Source organism: Mesoplodon densirostris, chromosome 16, assembly GCF_025265405.1.
Source record: "Mesoplodon densirostris isolate mMesDen1 chromosome 16, mMesDen1 primary haplotype, whole genome shotgun sequence".
In the NCBI taxonomy this organism is placed as follows: domain Eukaryota; kingdom Metazoa; phylum Chordata; class Mammalia; order Artiodactyla; family Ziphiidae; genus Mesoplodon; species Mesoplodon densirostris.
In genome coordinates, this window is record NC_082676.1 from 83,387,572 (window position 1) to 83,407,261 (window position 19,690).

Here is a 19,690-nt window from a genome sequence, read left to right on the forward strand (position 1 = left end):
TGTACCGCAAAAAAAAAAAAAAAAGAAAGAAAGAAAATGCAAGATGGGCTCCTGAACTGGATTCTGAGCCTGACTTTTTTTTCCTTTTGCTATAAAGGACAATGTTGAAAGAACTGGGAAAATGTACATAAGGTCTATAGATGAGATGACGGTATTGTAACGATTTTAATTTCCCGACTTTTATAATTGAACTTGTTTTTAGAAAATACAACTGGCTCATTTAGGGGTAAAAGGACATCTTGTCTGACACTTTCTTGCGAAGAGCTCGGGAAAAACATATGTACATTGAGAGAATGGTAACGCACCCACGGTAAACTGTTAAGACTGAAGGAAACCGGGTGACAACCGTATAGGGATTCTCTGTACCGTTCTTGCAATTCTTCTGTCTGAAATTATTTCGAAAATAAAAAGTCAAAAAACCCCTCACATGTGTGCCATTTTCAGAGGAAAAAAATTATACTTTATATTGAATTTCTTTCTTTTGGGGATTAAAAATTGCATACACTTTCCCCTCTTTTTTCATTATGCTTTAATGGAAACACTGTGAGCATTGCAGGGAAAAATGAAAAAAATATCAAATTCACTCTTCTCATGACACATGAATAATTCATTTTACACTGGTATTTCATCAAGTTCGTCCTTTTTATGTTTCCACAGAGAAGCTACTTAGTAGTGTTGGATGTCACACACTTGCCCTCAGGAGCTCAGAGACCTGCGGAGCCCAAGGCGACTTCTGGAACAAAGCTAGGGCATTGAGCAGTCAGCAGGCTGCGTGTGCTCACCACTGGGGCCCAGGTGGCAAAGGTCTCCCAGGCAAATCTGGCAGCAGATGGTTCACTAGGGCCCACAGAGATGCTGCCGAATCTGGCAGCGGGTGGTTCACTAGGGCCCACAGGGATGCTGCCCTTGGCTGAGAGGCGAGGAGGGCGGAGGGCCCAGTAGAGCACGCACCTCCCAGGAACAAGCTATGGAGATACAACATCCATCCACCTGTCTTCACCCATCCGTCCACCCACCAGAAAGGCCCTGATTCCCAAGGAAGTGCAGGAGCTACTTGGTGCCACGGGAGGGGCAGGTGGGAGCCACGTGCCTTCCTCTGAGAGGTTGGCGGCCACCTGCCTCCACGGACCCTCACCTGCCCTTCACCCTAGGCTCCAGAAGCCTCTCTGGCTTGAGTGGGAGTCACGTCTGTGCTGCTCCGGTGAGGGCAGACTGTGGATCCCCCGCCTGGCTTGTTTGACGTCTCCTTCATCTTCTCATAGCATCAGGTACTGGCCAAAGGCACTAGCCCCTGTACAGTGTGAGGCCCTTGGAGCTATGTCTCCCATCTCTGCAGCAAGGAGAAAGCCGTCTGCCCGAAACTTGGGAGCGGGGAGCCCAGAGCCCATCACCCTTCAGCCCCTCGTCACTGACCTTGGCCACTGCCCTGCACATTTGTATGTGCCTATGGCCCACGTGGGCTCCCTAGTTGGTAGAATGAGAATATCTTCTAAACCAAGGGCTGCCTCTGTGCAAGATCCCATTACAGAAAACCTCTGGTTGTATGTCAAAGCACTGGCTGGGCTGTTCTAGGTCATCAGATACCAGCCGTTTTTTAAAAATCACTAATTTCCCAATTTTCTTTACTGTTCTGAAATATGCTGCTTTACTGAAAGGAAAGCATATATTTAAATTAGTTTGAATAGTTTGAAGATTATAGAGTTTGAAGAGTTATATTATATATTATAGATATTAATATCTATAATATATATATTATATATATTATATTATAGAGTTTGAAACTAAATAGTTTGAAGATTATAGAGTATTAAAATTAGAGTATTAAAATTAAATATAAATATTTTATAAATATAAAATATAGAGTATTATAATTTTTTTTTTTTTTTTTTTTTTTTTTTTTTTTTTTCTTTTTGCGGTATGTGGGCCTCTCACTGTTGTGGCCTCTCCCGTTGCGGAGCACAGGCTCCGGATGCGCAGGCCCAGCGGCCATGGCTCACGGGCCCAGCCGCTCCGCGGCATATGGGATCCTCCCAGACCGGGGCACGAACCCGTATCCCCTGCATCGGCAGGCGGACTCTTAACCACTGCGCCACCAGGGAGGCCCCAGAGTATTATAATTTTAATACTTATTAAATTATTAAATTAATTATACTTATTAAATTATACTTATTAAAATTAAAATTATAATTTTAATACTCTATAATTTTAATACTCTATATTTTATAAATATAAAATATAGAGTATTAAAATTATAGAGTATTATAGAGTATTAGAGTAAAATTAGAGTATTATAGAGTATTAAAATTATAGAGTGTTAAAATTCATTAAAGATGGCCATATACAATATGTGTATGTATGTATACATATAGAATATTTCACTGTGTGTGTGTGTGTGTGAGATGTGATGTCACATCTAAAAACTCTTCAACTAAGTCTAGGTCACAGAGATGTATATGTGTATACACACACATACATACACACACACACACACACCCTTTGCAACAATTTTAGACTCACATAAAAGTTTCAAAAATAGAACAGAGTTCCTGTAGGGACTGCAAAGATAGAACAGAGTCCCACATCCTTGACCGCCACGTCTTACATAAGCACGGCCCAGCACCTAAATCACGACACCAGCTCTGTCCAGTGCAAGACCCCCGACCAGCCCCCTCAGCCTGAGGCCCCGAGGGTCACCCAGGCTGCTGGGAGTGTCAGCAGTTCACTCTGTTTTGTTCCTGAGTGATTTTCCACGATGGGGAGGTGCTGCTGTGTGTTCGTCCGTTTGTCCACCGAAGGGCGTTTAATTCCAGTTTTTGATTCTTACTCATAAAGGCTGTGATGCATTCGTGCAGGTTTCTGTGTGAACATAGGTTTTCATTTCTTTAGAGTAAATACCCGGGAATGGGTTTGCTGGGTTGTTCGGTGTTGGTTTTTTTTACAGGAAAATGACCAATTGTCTTCCAGAGAGGCCTTCCCGCTTCTGCATCCTCACCAGCACTTGGTGGTGTCAGTTCTTGGCGTTCCGCCATCCTAAGGGCTGTGCAGTGCTCTTTCATCTAGGCTTTAGTCTGCACTTCTCTGAAGGTAGTGATGTTGAACATCTCCTTGTGCTTATTTGCCATTCGTATCTCCTACTTGGTGAAGTGCCTGTTCTCTCCATTATGTGGCAGCTGGCTCCATCCAAACTCTCCTGCAAGTCCCCATCACCCTTACCTTAGCTTCCGCCTCCCAAATGTAGACACTCTGCCCGCCAGGTGAACTCCCGGTGTTATGAGAAGGGACTCAAAGCTGGCCAATCAGTGGTTGGCCTCCTGTGGGCACCCAGCCCGTGCTAAGGACAGCAGATGGGGTTGTCACGGGGGGACAGTTCCAGCTGGAACGCAGGACAGGGCTGTGAGCCCGTAGGAGCACACTGACCTCCTGTGCACACAGCCCGAAGCCAGGACATAGCCCAAGCCTCCAGCAGCTACCCAGCAAGGGGCTCACGTGCCTCCTCTGTGAAGCTGCACCAGTTGCTGCATTTCTGGAAGATAGATGTAGAGGGTCTCAAGCCATTCTCACCTTCCCCCTGCCACCCTGAGGCTAAGCGTGAAGCAGTGACGACTCATGGAAAGAGGCTGGCCGGCCTCGGGGAGGGAGGGTCCAGACAGGGGGTCAGGCAGCTCCAGTCTGCTTCACAGGGGGCAGACCACCTCTGGATTATCCATTTCTCGACTCATTTCAAGAGGGATTCAGAGCGACCAGGATGGTGAGGAGAGTAAAGTGATGCCCTACCGGGAAGAGGGGGACCCCGGGGAGGGCAGGGTTGGGGGTGAGCATTGTCTCCATGTGTTAAGGGCCATCCTTAGAAGAAGGAGAGTGGGTCCTCAGGCATCCAAAGGGGTACAAGAGGCGGCCCTTCTCTAGAGAGGGAAACGTTTCCAGGAAGGGTGAGTCTTGTACCTTCTCTGTCTGTGAAGTAGGTTAGAAGCCGCCTGGACCACTGGTCAGCAGAGCTCTCTGTCGTCACTGCTCACACAGTGTGGTCCAGGGGCTGCAGTGTCGGCCTTGCTGGGAGCCGTCAGGAATGCAGACGCCCAGGCCCCAACCCCAGCCAGCCGGGACCTGCCCACATGGAGGCTGCCAGGCTCAGGAGAGGTGTTTGGAGGGGGAGTCACGGGGATGCTCCATCGCTGGGCGGGGGGGTGTCTCTCCACCGTCGTGTGTGAGGAACGTCCCCGGTTACCTGCCCTGCTACCTACCTCTGGACAAACGTCCACTTCAGCAAGTAAACAACAACGATGACAAACTGACTGTCACTGCTTCTGTTCTCTGTGCTTGTCCATAAGAAGCACCTCTGACTATGTCCCCGTGACACGATGCTGGTCCTCCCCAGAGGAATGGCATGGCTGTCACTGGGTGCTTTGCTCCCACTCGACCCCAGGGACACACTGAGGACTGGCCAGGGGCTGAGCAGGGCTGTCAGGGCACTGGCTCCTGTCCTCCCTCCCCCTGCAGTTATGGGGCGGTTCTGTCCGGCTAGCATGGCCTCACGATTTCTCTCTTCTAATGAAATGCCAATGGCGCTGTGTTCATAACAGGCTTCATGTCGTGCTTTCTCCTTAGTCCTTATTTGGGGTCTGTCTTTGTTTTTGTGGTTTGTGGGAAACATGGTCTGCTCTTGTGTTTCAGCACAGAGTCAGCTGCTGCCAGGATGCCCCACACGGAGGCCCTGGGGCTGCCGCAGGGTCGACGGGGCGCTAAGTACCAGAGGCCCGGGTCCCGCGTCTGCTCCGTGCACTTGACGTGGGACATTTTTTAAAGCACCTCATTAAACAAAGTCGAGGTCACATAAATGCTCACCAGGAAGATCTCAAGGAGTCTGGGTGCTCACACAGGTAGTGTCTGGCTTCATTTCGATTGAAAAAAGCATGACACTGACCAGGAGGGCTCCTCTGCCAGTCATTCATTTACTAAGAGACCAATCGGCACAAAGGATCATTAGGTGCCCACTCGGTGCTGAGCTTGGGGGTGCATCCAGGAGCTCCTGTCTCTGCTCCTTTCCCAGGAGGCTAAACTCCACTCACCCACAGCCCCCGGGGCCATGGGGGCACTGCCCATACCTCAGGTCCCGAGGCCAGGCTGGGCCCCCTCTGTGCTTTGTCTGAAGCCCCCTCCTTTCTCGACACCCTGCCCCTTGCTCCCCCGCTGACCGGCTGGTCTCCCAGGGAACGTTTCCTAGTAAATCACGTGCTCGTGAATCCTCGCATTGCGTCTGCTTCTGGGAACCTCAGCCTAAGATGGCTCGGCCGTGTCCGACACGACAGAAGATCATCAAGTAAACACACACACACAGAAACAACGGCGTCTCAGCACTGCGACCCGGATGCTGGCGAGAAGGCAGCCAAGTGAGGGGGAGGAGAGAACACCCTGGGTCTGGAGGGGGCTGCAAAGCCGCCTGGGGGCTGGGAACTCGAGGGGGACCAGGGGCTGGAGGTGGTGGGGACGGAGCGCGAGGCGAGGCGACGGGGGTGGGGTGGGGCGACTGCTCACGGGGCCCCCGGCGTGGCTGCATTTTATTTAACTCAGTTTGGGTGATCTGCTACCTAACGATGTATCAAAGGGATCAAAGCAAAAGTACTACAGGGGGAGACACAGTAATTGACTAGCTTACCAAAGGCTTGAAAACCTCCCTATTTTCTAGAAGAAACACGAGAGGAAAATCCCATACAATCTACCATACTGAACCACGTCCAGATTTCACCCAGCCTGGGCCAGCAGAGCACGGGATGGTGTGCTGGAGAGACAGGTATCCTCTGAGATCTGACCTCAAGTTACGGCTGTCCCTCCACTGCATCCCTGACCCTCCACCACCAAGCCTCCCAGAAACACCACTGCTTTCCCTGCTAAATCCTTCCTGCATCTGCATTTGACAGTGTAGACCTCTCTGGGTAACGTCTTATGTAAGGTTATGACTCCAAGCAACGTGTTCTGTTTCTCAATATACTTCTTTCCACTCTGAGGAATGTTCCCTGACTTCTCAAGTTTTACCTGTTTGATGATTACACAGACGTCCCCCAGACCCCCTGGTAGTTCTCACCTTTCCAGACTTGTCCACACGGCACCACTGCAGGCTGGCATACGTTTTGCTTCATACGACATGAAGACTTACAGGTGCCTCAGATGAACCGTGCAAAGGGAACATTTTCCAACTAACACTGCTGTCAACAGCACGCACGTCCTGCTGTGTGGATTTGTTCTTTTTTTTTTTTTTTTTTTTTTTTTTTGCGGTACGCGGGCCTCTCACTGTTGTGGCCTCTCCCGTTGCGGAGCACAGGCTCTGGACGCGCAGGCTCAGCGGCCATGGCTCACGGGCCCAGCCGCTCCGCGGCATGTGGGATCTTCCCGGACCGGGGCACGAACCCGTGTCCCCTGCATCGGCAGGCGGACTCTCAACCACTGTGCCACCAGGGAAGCCCTGGATTTGTTCTTTAACTGGACAAAGGCTGTTTTCCTAACTTGGCCTCGTGTTTCTCCGGTGACGGGGCTGTGGTGCGCAGTGTGGTTTTCATTATCCAGGAGGAAACAGCCTTCCTCCTGGGACCCTTGCCGACACCCAGGCCAGACCAGGTGGGGCCATCCCGCTTCCTCCCACCTGTGAAGGAGGACAGCACCCTCCCTGGAGACAAGCCCGACAGGAATCCTCAGCACTTTGCACAGTGAGACCTCTTTCTTGCCTCCTCCGTGTCTGTTTCCTCCAGGTGAGTATCAGCACTTAGCACCCACCACCTGGGGCCATGAGGAGGATGTGCAGGCCCTCCATCCGGATCGATGGAGTCTCCCTCACCTGCTAACGGTCTGAACAATCTGATGATCCTCACACCAGCCAAATGCCTCTTGTTAACAAAAATCTAGCTTAACTTCAGCCCACAAGTGCCAGCCACCTGCACCGCCTTCCCCGTGTTAGTTTCTTTTTGCATCTCAGTATTCACAATGCACCCAAACTACCTGTGTGTCAGTCCTGTGAGCTTTTCCTTCTGTTTTTAGGAAACGCCGTGAAATGGTTTGTTAGGGAAAAAATGGAAAATGTTGGCAGTCATGCAGTTGGGCTCCTCCTGGATTTCTGTGGTTATTCCGCCACTGTTTCCCGAGCAGCAGGACGGACAGAAAGCTGAACAGACCAGAATATGGGGGTGACACTTCCCACGGTTCCCTTAAAAAGGACGTGGTCATCACCAATACTTCGAATTCAAAGGATGTGCTTCTTCTGACACACTTGAATGCTGATAGTTTCCCACAAACTTTCTTATGACATAATGTCATTATGACGTTATGATGTGGTAGGTGGGAGATGAGGTTTTTGTTACCATGGGCCAAGGTTAAATGGCATTCCCTGGGCTCCAGGCCATGAAGAGTGTTTTCTGCACACGTGGAGGTCACTGAACGCAGGAGTTAGCGGCAGGCCCATGAGGAGACACGTTTCATGCACCGTCGAGCAAATTTGCCCCTCGGGGACTCCAAAGGATCCTCTTGGTACTGGGTTTTGTTCACATGAGTATTGCTTGAAATAGGTGGACCTTTGGCTAAGCTTGGGGAAACTTTATTAAACCACAATTTGGTATAGAACCAAATTTTACTGGTATTTGTTCAAAATTGAGTATGGAAGAGATTCACCAAAGTCATGGGTCCGCCTTTCACTGTTATTCAAACCGCATTTACCGTGTTAGCGTTCAGCTCACAGCTACCTGTAAATATGTAAAAGCTGATTTCATTACAATAATTGTAGTCTTACAATGATGAAAGATTCCAGTTCCAGATGGCCACAGATACACGGACGGCTCTCTCCCACTCGCAATTCTGAGTAGGGGCTCAGAAGCTGCAGCCGAGAGATCAGTGTGAGCTTGAACAAGTAAAAAGGCTTTTATTTCCTTGGCACACAAATCTGGTTTGATGTCCCAACCCTTCTGCTTATCGGAAAGTGTTTCAGGGAAATGTGACGAATGATCCCCTTATGTTCTTATGACAGATGGATTTATTATCTCAGAGATCCTCTCCTCATCAAACGGCTATAATTACATGCTCCAGTGCCTTTTCCTGGCACATGTGAGATGAGAATATAAAGATATTGATTTTTATTTTGTAAGAAACATGCCGCAAGTCCCACATTTATATGAGAGTTTTCCTTGACATAGAAAATTAAACCGGTAAATAGCGCACTGCTGTTCCAATCATGCTTATATTTCACACAATGTTTTTGAATTTGTCTTTGGAAATCATAAGTATGTAGGATGCCCTCAAAATATTTACTTCGTAAGGGTAAATTTAATTTCCAGATGAGAAGTTATTCCCACAGGCCTCTTTACAGAATGAGGTGGTTGCTGCAGCTTGAACAGTGCTAGATAAGATGTGACTATAGGGAATAAAACAGATTTCCTGTGTGAATGATCCACGCATAGTTCCAAAGAAACTGGAATATCTAAATACATTTCTTTATTTACAGACTGTCTCAAGGGAGGAAGATGAGTAATTTAATTTCCTAATGCTGTAAGTGGATATATGTCATGTTATTTAAAGATAATTAATTCGATTAAAATTCTTAACCTAACCACAAGCCATCTGTGGGCATTTGAACATATTCTTGTCCATGTCTAGTGCCTGCTGGAAAATGCATCTAGCACTTCAAATAATATCCTGCAAAACTTCTGGTATAACAGAGCCAGGAGGCAGGCAAATCCTGTCCCTGAGAAATGACTGAACAAAATTGTCAAAACAGCCTTGTCAGGGCACTCTGCACTGACCCAGGGCCAACGATAAACTGAGGGGTGTGTGCTTACAAATCACTGCTAAATTCTGAGTCAGAATAGTGTGAGTCTGGGGTGTTCCTGCTCTGGGCTGATCCAAATCCACCACCAGCTTGGCCATGAAGTATTTCTGCTAGGGTGGTGCTACCCTTGGAGACCAGAAGCTTCACTGCTAGAAGGAGCTGAATTGACTGGGGAGTACAGGGTAGAAACTCCCGTCCCAGATACAAATTGGAAATCTTGCAGCTCTCCCAAACTATGGCTGTAGTCCTGGTTGGGCCAAGTAGCAGACAACAGGATAACTCAAGAATTTAACAAGGAGCTCCTGGAAAGAAGAGGACCACAGGGGCCTGGGGAGCTCTCCTCACATCCCAGGCTGATGTGAGGCTGTGCAAATGCATGTTTGCCACCAAAAGGCAGTAAGAAGAAAAAGAGAAACAACAATAACAAAACCAAGAAACATGCAGAAAACAAAAATCAAAATGGCAGACATAAATCCAACAATATAAAAAATTACAGTTAATGCAAATGGATTAAATACTCCAATCAAAAGACAGAGATTGGGGGCTTCCCTGGTGGCGCAGTGGTTGAGGGTCCGCCTGCCGATGCAGGGGACACGGGTTCGTGCCCCAATCCCGGAGGATCCCACATGCCGCGGAGCGGCTGGGCCCGCGAGCCATGGCCGCGGAGCCTGTGTGTCCGGAGCCTGTGCTCCGCAACGGGAGAGGCCACAGCAGTGAGAGGCCCGCGTACAGCAAAAAAAAAAAAAAAAAAAAAAAAAAAGACAGAGATTGTAAGACAATTAGAAAAACAAGACCCACCTATGTGTTTTCTATAGAGACACACTATAAATTCTGAGACAAAAATAAAGTCAAAGCAAAATGATGGAAAAAGATACCTCGTGCAAACTGTAATAATAAGAAAGCTGTAGCAGCTATACTAATGCCACACAAAATAGACCTGAAGACAAAAAATATTATGAGGCACAAAGACTGGCATTTTATAATGATAAAATGGTCAATATTCCAGCAAGATATAACAATTATAAATGTACATGCACCAATCAATAGAGCCCAAAATACATGAGGCAAAAACTGACAAAACTGATGAAACGACCAGGAAGATAAGCAACAAAGACAGAAAACGTGAGCAGCATGGCCAACTCAACTCAACAAACATTCATGGTTCTTCATGCAACGACAAATACAAGTTCCTTCACAAATGCACAAGGCACAATTCCCAGAACACACTGTACATTAGGCCACACATCACATCTCAATAAACTTAGAAGAGAAATTATACAAACTATGTTCTTCAACCATATGAAATTAAGTTAGGAGTAAATGATAGGAAAAATGTGGGAAATCCCTGAAATTTGTGAATTAAACAACACTCTTATAAATAACCCATTAGTAAAATAAATAAATCACAATGCATATTAGATGATATTTTGAACTAAATCGAAAATGAAAACACAACATATCAAAATTTATAGGAGGCAGTTAAAACAGTGTTTGAAAGTTACAGCTTTAAATACATATATTATGAAGGAAGAAAAATCTCAAATCAATAACTAAGAAACTAGGTAAACAAGAGCAAATTTAGCCCATAGGAAATGAGAGGAAAATATCATAAATATCTGAGTGAAAATCATTGAAATGGAAAACCGAGAAGCAAGGACAAACCAATGGAAACAGATGACAGATATTTGAAAAGATCAAGGAAATGTATAAACCTTTGTCTAGACTGAGCAAGGAAGAAATGGAAAATCACCAAAATTAGGCATGAAAAGAGGAGACATTACCAACTGTACAGAAAGTGAGAAGATTTAAATGGAATATTATGGACAATGTTATGCTGACAAATTAGGTAACTTGGATAAAATGGGCAAATCCCTAGAATGACACAAATTACTAAAGCTGAGTCAAGAAGAAAGGAAAAGCTAAAGATTTTCTTTAAAATCATAGAGAATTCAGCTCTGATCAGTAATCAAAAATCTTCCCACAGAGAAGAGCCCAGGCCCAGATGCCTTCACTGTGAATATGAACGAATACCTGAGAAGAAAAAGTACCAATGCTGGGCAGAGTATTTCAGAGAGAAGAGGAGGGGACACTTCCCAACTCATCCTATGAGGCCAGGGTCATCCTAACACCAAAGCCAGAAAAAGACAAGAAAAGAAAGCTGTAGTTGTCAAGGATCAAGACCCCTCATGGGCACAGAAATAAACATCCTGACCAAGTTGTTAGCACGTTAAATCCAGCAATATTTAAAGAGGAGCAAACACCATGACCATGGGGGATTTACCCCCAAATGAAGGATAGTTTAATATATGGAAATCAGTTCATATAATAGGTCACATAAATACAATAAAGGACAAAAATTCCCAGCATTTGGCAAAGTTAAACACCTATTTTTTATATTAAAAAAAATTCCTGTTTGACCAAGTCTTGACAAAGGCTGCTCCCTGCACCTGATTAAGAGGCTCAAGAACTTGGTCCTTAATCTGAGTCTGAGCACTGACCCCGAACCAGGAGCGAGGCAAGGACCCCCACTCCCCACCTCTGTCACCAGCGCACGTGAGGGTCCAGCCCAGGTACAAGGCAAACAAACCAAACCAAACCCGGCCTCCCCACCCCACCCCAGAGCAGCCTCTCACATCCTCATAGGACACTAAGATTGTGTTTAAAACACTGTCTATTATTTTCTGAGTGATTTCAGTTTCCTCTGGGTCCACTCTTCTATTTCTGTTCTTCTGCCTCATTCACGCTTTGGGGTTTTCGTCAAATGTTTGCGAGTCCTCCCTGCTTTGTTCCTGTGTGAGAAGGAGGCCTCTGCAAGGTGCTACCCTGAGTGTGAAACCCTGTCTCTCCCAATAGGTTTCTGGTTTTTCATGGGAGGGCAGACTCAGGGCTTGGACAGCCCAGGTGAGGGCTCAGACATGCGGAGGTGGCTGTGTCTGAAACAGCCGTTCAGGGACCACAGAGTATCGCCATCAGGACACAGGGGTCTGACCCCAGGAGAGCCACCTGGGACCCCTCCAAGCTTCCACCTCTCATGTGCAGCGTTAGGGACAGAGCCTGTCGCCCAGTGTGGCTGTCGGGATCAGACGGCAGGGTGAGCAGAGGGGCTGGCACAGGAAGATGCTCCAGAAACACGCGTCACCTTCTGCTTTCTTCCCGTGTCACTATTTCCCAGTGATGACATCCCATGTGCTTTCCAATGGATGCTGGAGGCTTGGCTTTGTCACAAAAGGGTGACAATCAGCCTTTCAACATGCAGTGAGGCCCCTCCAGCCCTGACCTGCACCCACTTCATTTCATAACTTTAAGCTCACATTTTATATCTTGCAGAACTGCTTTATTACTTGTGCCTGAAATCTCTCTGCTTGAGTTTGTTTATGTGAAAAGGAGACGGGATTTCCTGCGGTTGGGGCCCCGTGAGTTGTGGTTTTAGCTGCAGCCGGGAACCAGGAGGAGGCCGCGGGTAGTGCACCCAGAGTGTCCCGAGGGCCCCCGAGGTGCCTGCCTGGTCACCCTCCATCCCCGTGCACCCCTGGAACTCCCCAGGCCGACTCTCCGCTGTGCCGGGCTCCCACTCTCCGGGCAGCGCACGGCAAATGCCATGGCCGAGGCCTCTGCACAAGATGCTTTCAATAAGATGCTTTCAATCAGCTGCAGATCCGCTCATGCCAGCACCACCACCCCAGAGGCAAATGAAGCTGCAGGAGCTCCTACAGATGTGCACCCGGTGAGCAGACCCATCTGGACCAGGCCACCTCCACTCCGAGTGCTGGGCAAGCCTGTCCAGGCAGAGATGGGGGCAGAGGAAAGGCTCCTACCAGGGCAAAGCTCTCTGAAAACTGTGATTTCCAGGACAGAGAATCGATCTGCTGTAGACTGAGTGAAGCCAAGGAATCAAAACCACATTTTCCCTTTTATCGGAAGTAGAGCCGCCTTCTGGGCAGAGCCCCACATCAATACGGACCATGTGTTTTTTATCTGGGTTACGGTACGACCATGACTGTCCTCATTCTGTTCAATGCGATGATCTTAAACAGTGATGCTTGCTCTGTGGGAGCTGCAGCAGTCCTGGCCCTGTGGTTGGCATGTTCCTGTCCTGTCACCCTGAGCAGCCCCTCCCGCACCGATTTGGTCTTGGCCATGTGACTTGCTTTGGAAGATGTGCTCCACGGCAGAGACTTGAAAAGCCCTGGCTCCCTGCTCACCCTGCTCTCTGCTCCCAGAATCCCCACTACGGCCGCCACATGATGAGAGGCGTGTGGTTCTGTCTCCTCTGTCACCCGGGCCAATAGCCCAGCCCACATTCTCAGGCTCAGGCCAGTGGGGGAACCCGGCAAGCCCAGCAGAGCAGCCTCCATCCAGCTGAGACCCCTGCAGAATGCTGACCCTGAGAATCACAAGCTCACAGGGCTGTTAGAAGCCACGATTTGGGGGAGATTTGTTACACAGCAAATGCTAATGCGTACATGCCTATTATTTCTTCACGGAATGGGAAAACAGAACACTTCCTGCATGTAGGATGTGACCAGAGAGAGGGGAGGCCTGAAGCCCACATGAGTGATGAAGGAACAGTGTAGGCAGGAGCTACCTCTACATTTTCAGTCTACTAAGTGTCCCACACTTTTCACTGCTGGGGATGTTATGTGTTGGAGCTGACTTCTAAGAACTTGTGACAAAGCTGAAAATCCTGTGCCAGCCAGCCTGGCCAGTGGGGACACTTGGGACCCTCTGTGCACAGAGAGGCCCTGACCCTTCCTTCTTATCTTCTCCAGACAATGGCAAGTACCACTTCCTGAGCATCTGTTCACTTGTAATGCTGCCCTGATTCTCTCATCCTCTTCTGTGACAGGCCCCTCGTCCTGCTCTGCAGCCAGAGCAGCTCTGACGATGCACCCCTACCTGAAACACCCCTATCCCCCCGGGATCTCCTCCACACGAGCCTGCACGGTGGCACCCCTGGAGCTACAGACAGGCTGGGCTCCCAGTCTCGGCCCTGCCCCTCCGTGGGGCTCCTCTTGACCCTATTACTGTCCCTCCTGTCTCCAAGTCTCTGGGTTTGTGTCCCCGCCTGAAATCCAGTCTCCCCGAGACGGCAGTGAGGTCCTCAGGGACAGGATCCCGCGTCCTCTTGGTCCTGCCTTCCCGGCCCCACCAGGTCTAACCCCTTGCTGTCCCCGCAGATCTAGGTTGGACACCTCTGTGTGCCATCTGCTCACGACGTCCCTTTGATTCTCACCCCCTACCCCGATGAACCTTCCTGCCGGAGGGTCTCTCTCTCCCCGGCCAGGTGCAACCGGGCGCCTCCTCTGCAGCCACAACTGAGCCCCACGCTGAGCTCGGGGGCTCAGCCTCTCCTTCGGAGGCTCTCGGAGCAGCGGGTTTCCATCACCATAACTCCCGCGTTTCGCTGAAATTGCGTCTTTGTATGTCTGCTTCCTAAACTCCACGCAGCACTTACACTTTGGCTTTAGGCAAAACCCCAGACCTTGGTAAAAGTGGACACTGAACAGAGGCTCCTGAACGGCAGCTAAAGCACTCGCCCAGCTTTCTCAGACTTCAGCACGGCCCAGGCTCACCCCTTGACGGGGTCCCCGGGGTGTGCTGGTCTTCCCGACGGCCTCCGACAGCTGCCTTCCACTCCACTCCCCGTCAGCTGGTTTCAGGGGCTCTGTTCACAGGGTTTGCTACAAAAGCACATTTTGTTTTCCGTTTCTGCATATCTGTTTGGACTAAAACCATCTCTCCAGCTGTTTCTGGTTCTCGTTTTACCTCCGGTCGTGACGCCCCTGGTCTCCTGGGCCCATCAGTTCCCTGTGACCTCACTGACCTTCTCCCCAGTCTGGGCCCCCGCGGTGGGGCTGAGTCTACTCCAGACACCCTCCCTTGCTCTCTCCTGCCTCTCCCAGCTTGCAGGCAGGAAGCCCTGAGCTTGCTCTGCCCTGTGCCTCCCCTGCTGAAGGGTGGCCGCCCGTCACGGGGAAGGTCACAGCGCTCAGGCCTGACCACACCTGCACACAGACCCCCCCGCCCCCGATGCGGGCTGTCTCTTCTAGGATGGTCACTTCCCTTAGTCACCGTCCTGAGGGTCCTCACCCTCCCCCAGCTCCATGACCCTCACCCACGTGGGCCCTCATCCCATCCTCTTTCTCCTAGAGCACTTGGACTTATTAACCTTTTCAGACAAGCCTTGTGCGGACTGCTTGAGAAAGGCCAGACTTCTGCCTGGACACCAACTCCTGCCCCGCCCGCCCCCTGGCATCCTCTGCCCTGGACGTTTCCCTCCACCCACAAAACATTCTCACCTATCAAAGTAGGAAACAAACTTCCTTTCCCTCTGACCACACGCTTCCTCCTAAAGGTCTTTCCCTCCCAACGGACAGAAACCGGCCCTTCTCTCCCTGCTATGCATGTCCTGGAGGAACCCCCTCTAGCCTCACAGCAGCAAAATGACTGCCCCCCGGCTTGGGCGCCGGCCTCCTGGGCTCAGACCCCTGCAGCCGCACCCTCGCCCTCCACGGGGGTGGCCGCACTTCACACCCCGGCCAACACGCACGTTTCTGGGCATGTGATCCGACGCCTGTGCCTCCCCACGGGAGACGGGACCCTGCAATAATTCAGCTCGTCTGCCCTTTATGCCATCAATTTCAACTGTTTCTTCCAGCAGGTTTCAGCTATTCCAATGATCCTTAGTAGACACTCTGGAATGTCAAGTTAAGGAAACCACACGTAGCAGCAAAAAATCCCAAATTGTCCCCACACGTGTACTTCCAGCCTTGTGTGGCCCTAGGACCGTGAGCCCCCCTCCCCTGCTCGCTCTTGCCAGTGACCGGTCTCCCCTTTGGGCGGGGTGTCAGCAGAGCTCCACCCCCTTCCAGCACTGTCAACCGTTAAGTCCCGACGCCTGTGACCTTGTGCCCTCTCTGACCAGAATCTCTGCTGAAGCCCCCCGGGTCCTGGTCCTCACCTCTTGCTCCGTCCCCGCATCTTCCACAAATGTTCTGAGTGAAGGGCCCCCAGAAGGCTTCGGTTTCCCTGCACTTGCGCGCACTGGCTTCACGCCCCGCCTTCTGCCTGGCACTTGTGTCCCGCCAGAGCCCCACACCCTGCTCCCGAAGGCCCATGACAGACACACGCTCTGACCTCCAGCTCCTGGAACCCCTCCTCCTCCACGTCGTAGGAGAGCGTGTGGATCTTGATGTCTTCGGGCGAGAGGTCGAGGAACTTGCCGTCGGGGTACTCCAGGCTCTCCTTGGCGGGCGACCGGTCCTCGATGAAGGTGGTCTCACAGCAGTCGGCCGCCATGCTGTCCCCCCAGGGGTGCAGCACGCCCTCCGAGTAGAGGAGGATGTTGGGCCGGTAGAGGGACTCCACCGACTGCTGGAGGGTGTTGGGGTCCAGCAGCTGCTGGACCGGCTTGTTCCTGCTGCCGTCCAGGACGGCCGGTGCTGCGTTGCCCACCATCCGGCAGCTCTGGTACTGGGGCGCCGGGTACACGGACACCAGGCCATCCCTGCTCTCGGACACGAGGCTTCTGGTGTTGATCAGGCCGTTCCTCTTGCCGGCCTCGCCAAGCTTGCCGCGCACCAGCCCACTCTCCTGCTCCACGGCTCCAGCCATGGCGCTGTCCTCCCGGCCGGGCGTCGGGCTGGCGGGCTGGACTTGAGGGTCACACTTGCCTCACGGGGCCCATTTCTCCTGGAGGAGGAAGAAACAGAGATGAGACAAGAAAATCACGCCTGGAAAGCTGCTCATCAGCCAGACCCTGGTTGTCTCAGGGTTTCCCGGTCGCCGGGGTGCATAGCCGCTGATCCGAGCCCACCTACTCTGCCGAGTTAGACAGGCTCCATGGGGGCAGTGGCCAGAGGGAGCCAGAGGTGGACTCCTTGCATCTCTATACTCTAGTCTCTGCTCCAAATGAAGGCGACTCTGCAGGAATTGGAACCACTGCCGCTCTAGAGAAACTCATGATTTCAGCAGACCTGCTGAAACCCACAGGCAAGCCTACCCTCACCAGCCTCGACCACAGGGGAAGTGGGACAGTTCGTCCAACTCTCCCAGGCCCACGGCTCCTCATCCCAGCAGAAAATTCACACCAAAGAAGAGAGGGTTGACTTACAAAGATCTTGTGACTTAGTACTAACGGAACAAAGAAATAAAGCAACTATTTTAGTTTTTGAACTTTTCAAATAGATTTCCAACAAACAACCAACCTACGACCTCTTGTGAATAAAATTTTGACTAGAGGGACATTAAAGTTTTATATTCTAATAAATTCAAGGATTTTTTGAGTAATATGTTTTTATCTTTATCATCTTTATTCAGGTTTCTTTTTGGTCTAGTATATCTTAAATATTGATCTATTTTATTTAAAAAAATTTTTCCAAAGAACTAAGTTGCTTTTGCATATAACTTACAATAAAATACCTCTGTGTGATAAAAACAAAAAACAAAAAAAACGCCCCACACAGATTTAGAAGTGATAGGAAGACCTACATGTTAGTGCTGTACAGGGACTAAGTTCCCCGGCTGAGGAAATCTCGCACACACATTCTAATATGTTCTTTCCTTGTGTTAGAATTATCTCAACACTCACACCTGCCACTGGCCTTCAGCAGGGTCCCAGGAAGCAGACTGGAAATTTCCTTGCCTCAGTGGTGCTCGGCTTAGAGAAACATCAGTGTGTCTGGGATACAATTAAGAAGTCTTCTAAACTGTTTCTCCCTAGATCATGTTCCTTTCTAGGGTTTCAAATGTTAAAAAAGAAAAGAAGATACCCAAGCTTAAGATTTTGGGAGACAGCTTTTCCTCTTTGCAAATTAATAACTGTTATGTAGGAAAACATTCCCTCTTGGGGCTTTCGGGTGCTCTGGCTTTCTATGAGATTTAAGAATTTTCTTACATTATAACTGCTGGGTTTGGTGGTAGCTACAGGAATCCAAAATTTCAGACTGAGCAGAGGAGGAGAGAGAGAAGACACCCTTGCGACTAATTGGAAAATAGCCGTTTAACTGAGTCGACAGATGACCAGTCGAGGGCAGTATATGCACTGGGAGGTGTGGGTGTCACCATTGTGACACTGTGTCACATGTCCCAGAGCAGGACACAGTATGGGCTCTGCTGCTGTGGCTCTAAGAAGCCCTCGGCCCTGGGGCCCAGTCACAGTCCGAGAGCTAAAAGCACTGATTCTGAGCACCTGCGAAGCATGTCCTATGTGTGAGCATCACCTCCGCACCCAGTCACCTTCCAAGCTCATCCAAGCATTTCTGGTGCAAACACCCAGCTTCTCTGATCTTCATCCTTCCACAGCGAAGCTGCTGGGCCCCTCATGCAGGGCTGGATGTACCAACAAGACCAGAATAACCTTCTTGAAACTCAGTTAGGCTTCTCAGACTCAGCTCCTGCCTGGATCCGAAGTGAGTATCTTACAAAAGACATTTGGTTACATTTATTCAAATTCCTCCTCCTGGACGGAGTCTCCTGTTGCAGTTCAGCCAGAGTGACCTTCCCTTTTCTGGTGTGTTCCCGGCAGCTGGGCTCCGGTTTCTCCTACACCGCCTTGTGCATTCTTCTCTGCCAATGTGATAGCTACTCACGTCACCTCCTCCTCAGCCCCTGCCCTGCCCAGAGCCTGAGACCAAAGAACCACGGTTCCTTCGCCCCTCTGGTCCTGGTATGCAGCAGGTGCTCAATGAACAGTCTCAAGGGTTATGGGATAGGGATCTCCTTGAGCTGCACCAGCCTCAAAGTGGGTCGGAATCATGGCATTTTGAGGCAGGCGCAGCTTAAGTCTCTACCTAGAGTCGGCTGAGAACTTGCAGCGTTGGCACTACCTGGGATTCTGTCAGGAAGGCACGGTCTTGACCACCTGGAGCTACTGAGTCAGAATCCGCATTAACACGACCACAAGAGTAATTTTGCACCTTGAAGGGAGGGGCCCTGCTCTGTAGTGAATAGTGTGAGTTCTGGCTGTTGGCTCCATTTTACAGCTATTTACTATCCTTCTTTTTAGTATTAAAACAAATATATCCAACAGTTTACATTCTTCATCTTTTGGTTGTATTTGGCCGCATTGCATAGCTTGTGGGATCTTAGTTCCCTGACCAGGGATTGGACTTGTGCCCTCGGCAATGAAAGCGCGGAGTCCTAACCACTGGACCACCAGGGAATTCCCCAACAATTTACATTCTTAAAGACCTTTTTTTTCTTCTTGGAGTGAATTTTTCCAACACTGAGTATGATAAATTATGATTACATCTGAGGTAAAGGGGCTGAAATGAGTAGAAGTTTATTTTTGTCACTTCAGCATCCTTCAATACTATTTCTTCTAACACAGACTGGCTTGTCATTGTCTCTAACCCCTAATTCCTATTTGCTCATTTCCTCTGTGTTTACTTCCACGCACTCCTCCCAGACTATAGCCGTTCCCGAACCCGAACCCGAACCCGAGTTTAGCGGCTCTGAGATAAAAGGTCCCGTGCCAGAGCCTGGGGTCTCCTCCAGCATCCTCACGATGCTTACTGGGGTCTTACCCATGATGGTGCCATTCCTCCGAGGCTCTTTATAACAGACATAAAATTACGTAATACAATCGGTTATATAACAAATGATACTTCATTTTTTTCTCAGCCCATGATATTCAGAAACAGCAGCTGCAAAGAGGAAACCCTTTGACTCGATCCTTTATTTCTGCTTGAACAGCCTCCGCTCTGTCGAGGATGCTGCCTGCCTTCTGTGAACAGAGATCGTCCTGGGCTGCATCAAGTGCTCCCAATTTTGTCCTCCGGGTGAGGCCCTGCAGTCTGCTTTTACGAGTCTGGCAGAGAAAGCTGGTCACTCGTGCTACAGCTGCTGCATTACTGATGCTGGCGGTTGGGGGAGGGGAGAGGATGA

General features: G+C 49.7%; 1 protein-coding gene across 1 annotated transcript in view; it reads right to left on the minus strand.

Moving 5' to 3' along the window:
- Positions 1 to 16,417, minus strand: part of SYNDIG1 (synapse differentiation inducing 1) — a 50,398-nt gene extending 33,981 nt beyond the window's left edge. The window contains exon 1 of the mRNA XM_060079382.1: positions 15,941 to 16,417. Coding sequence (XP_059935365.1) covers positions 15,941 to 16,417 — 477 coding nt within the window. The remainder of the gene's footprint in view (positions 1 to 15,940) is intronic.
- Between the last annotated feature and the right edge of the window lie 3,273 nt (positions 16,418 to 19,690).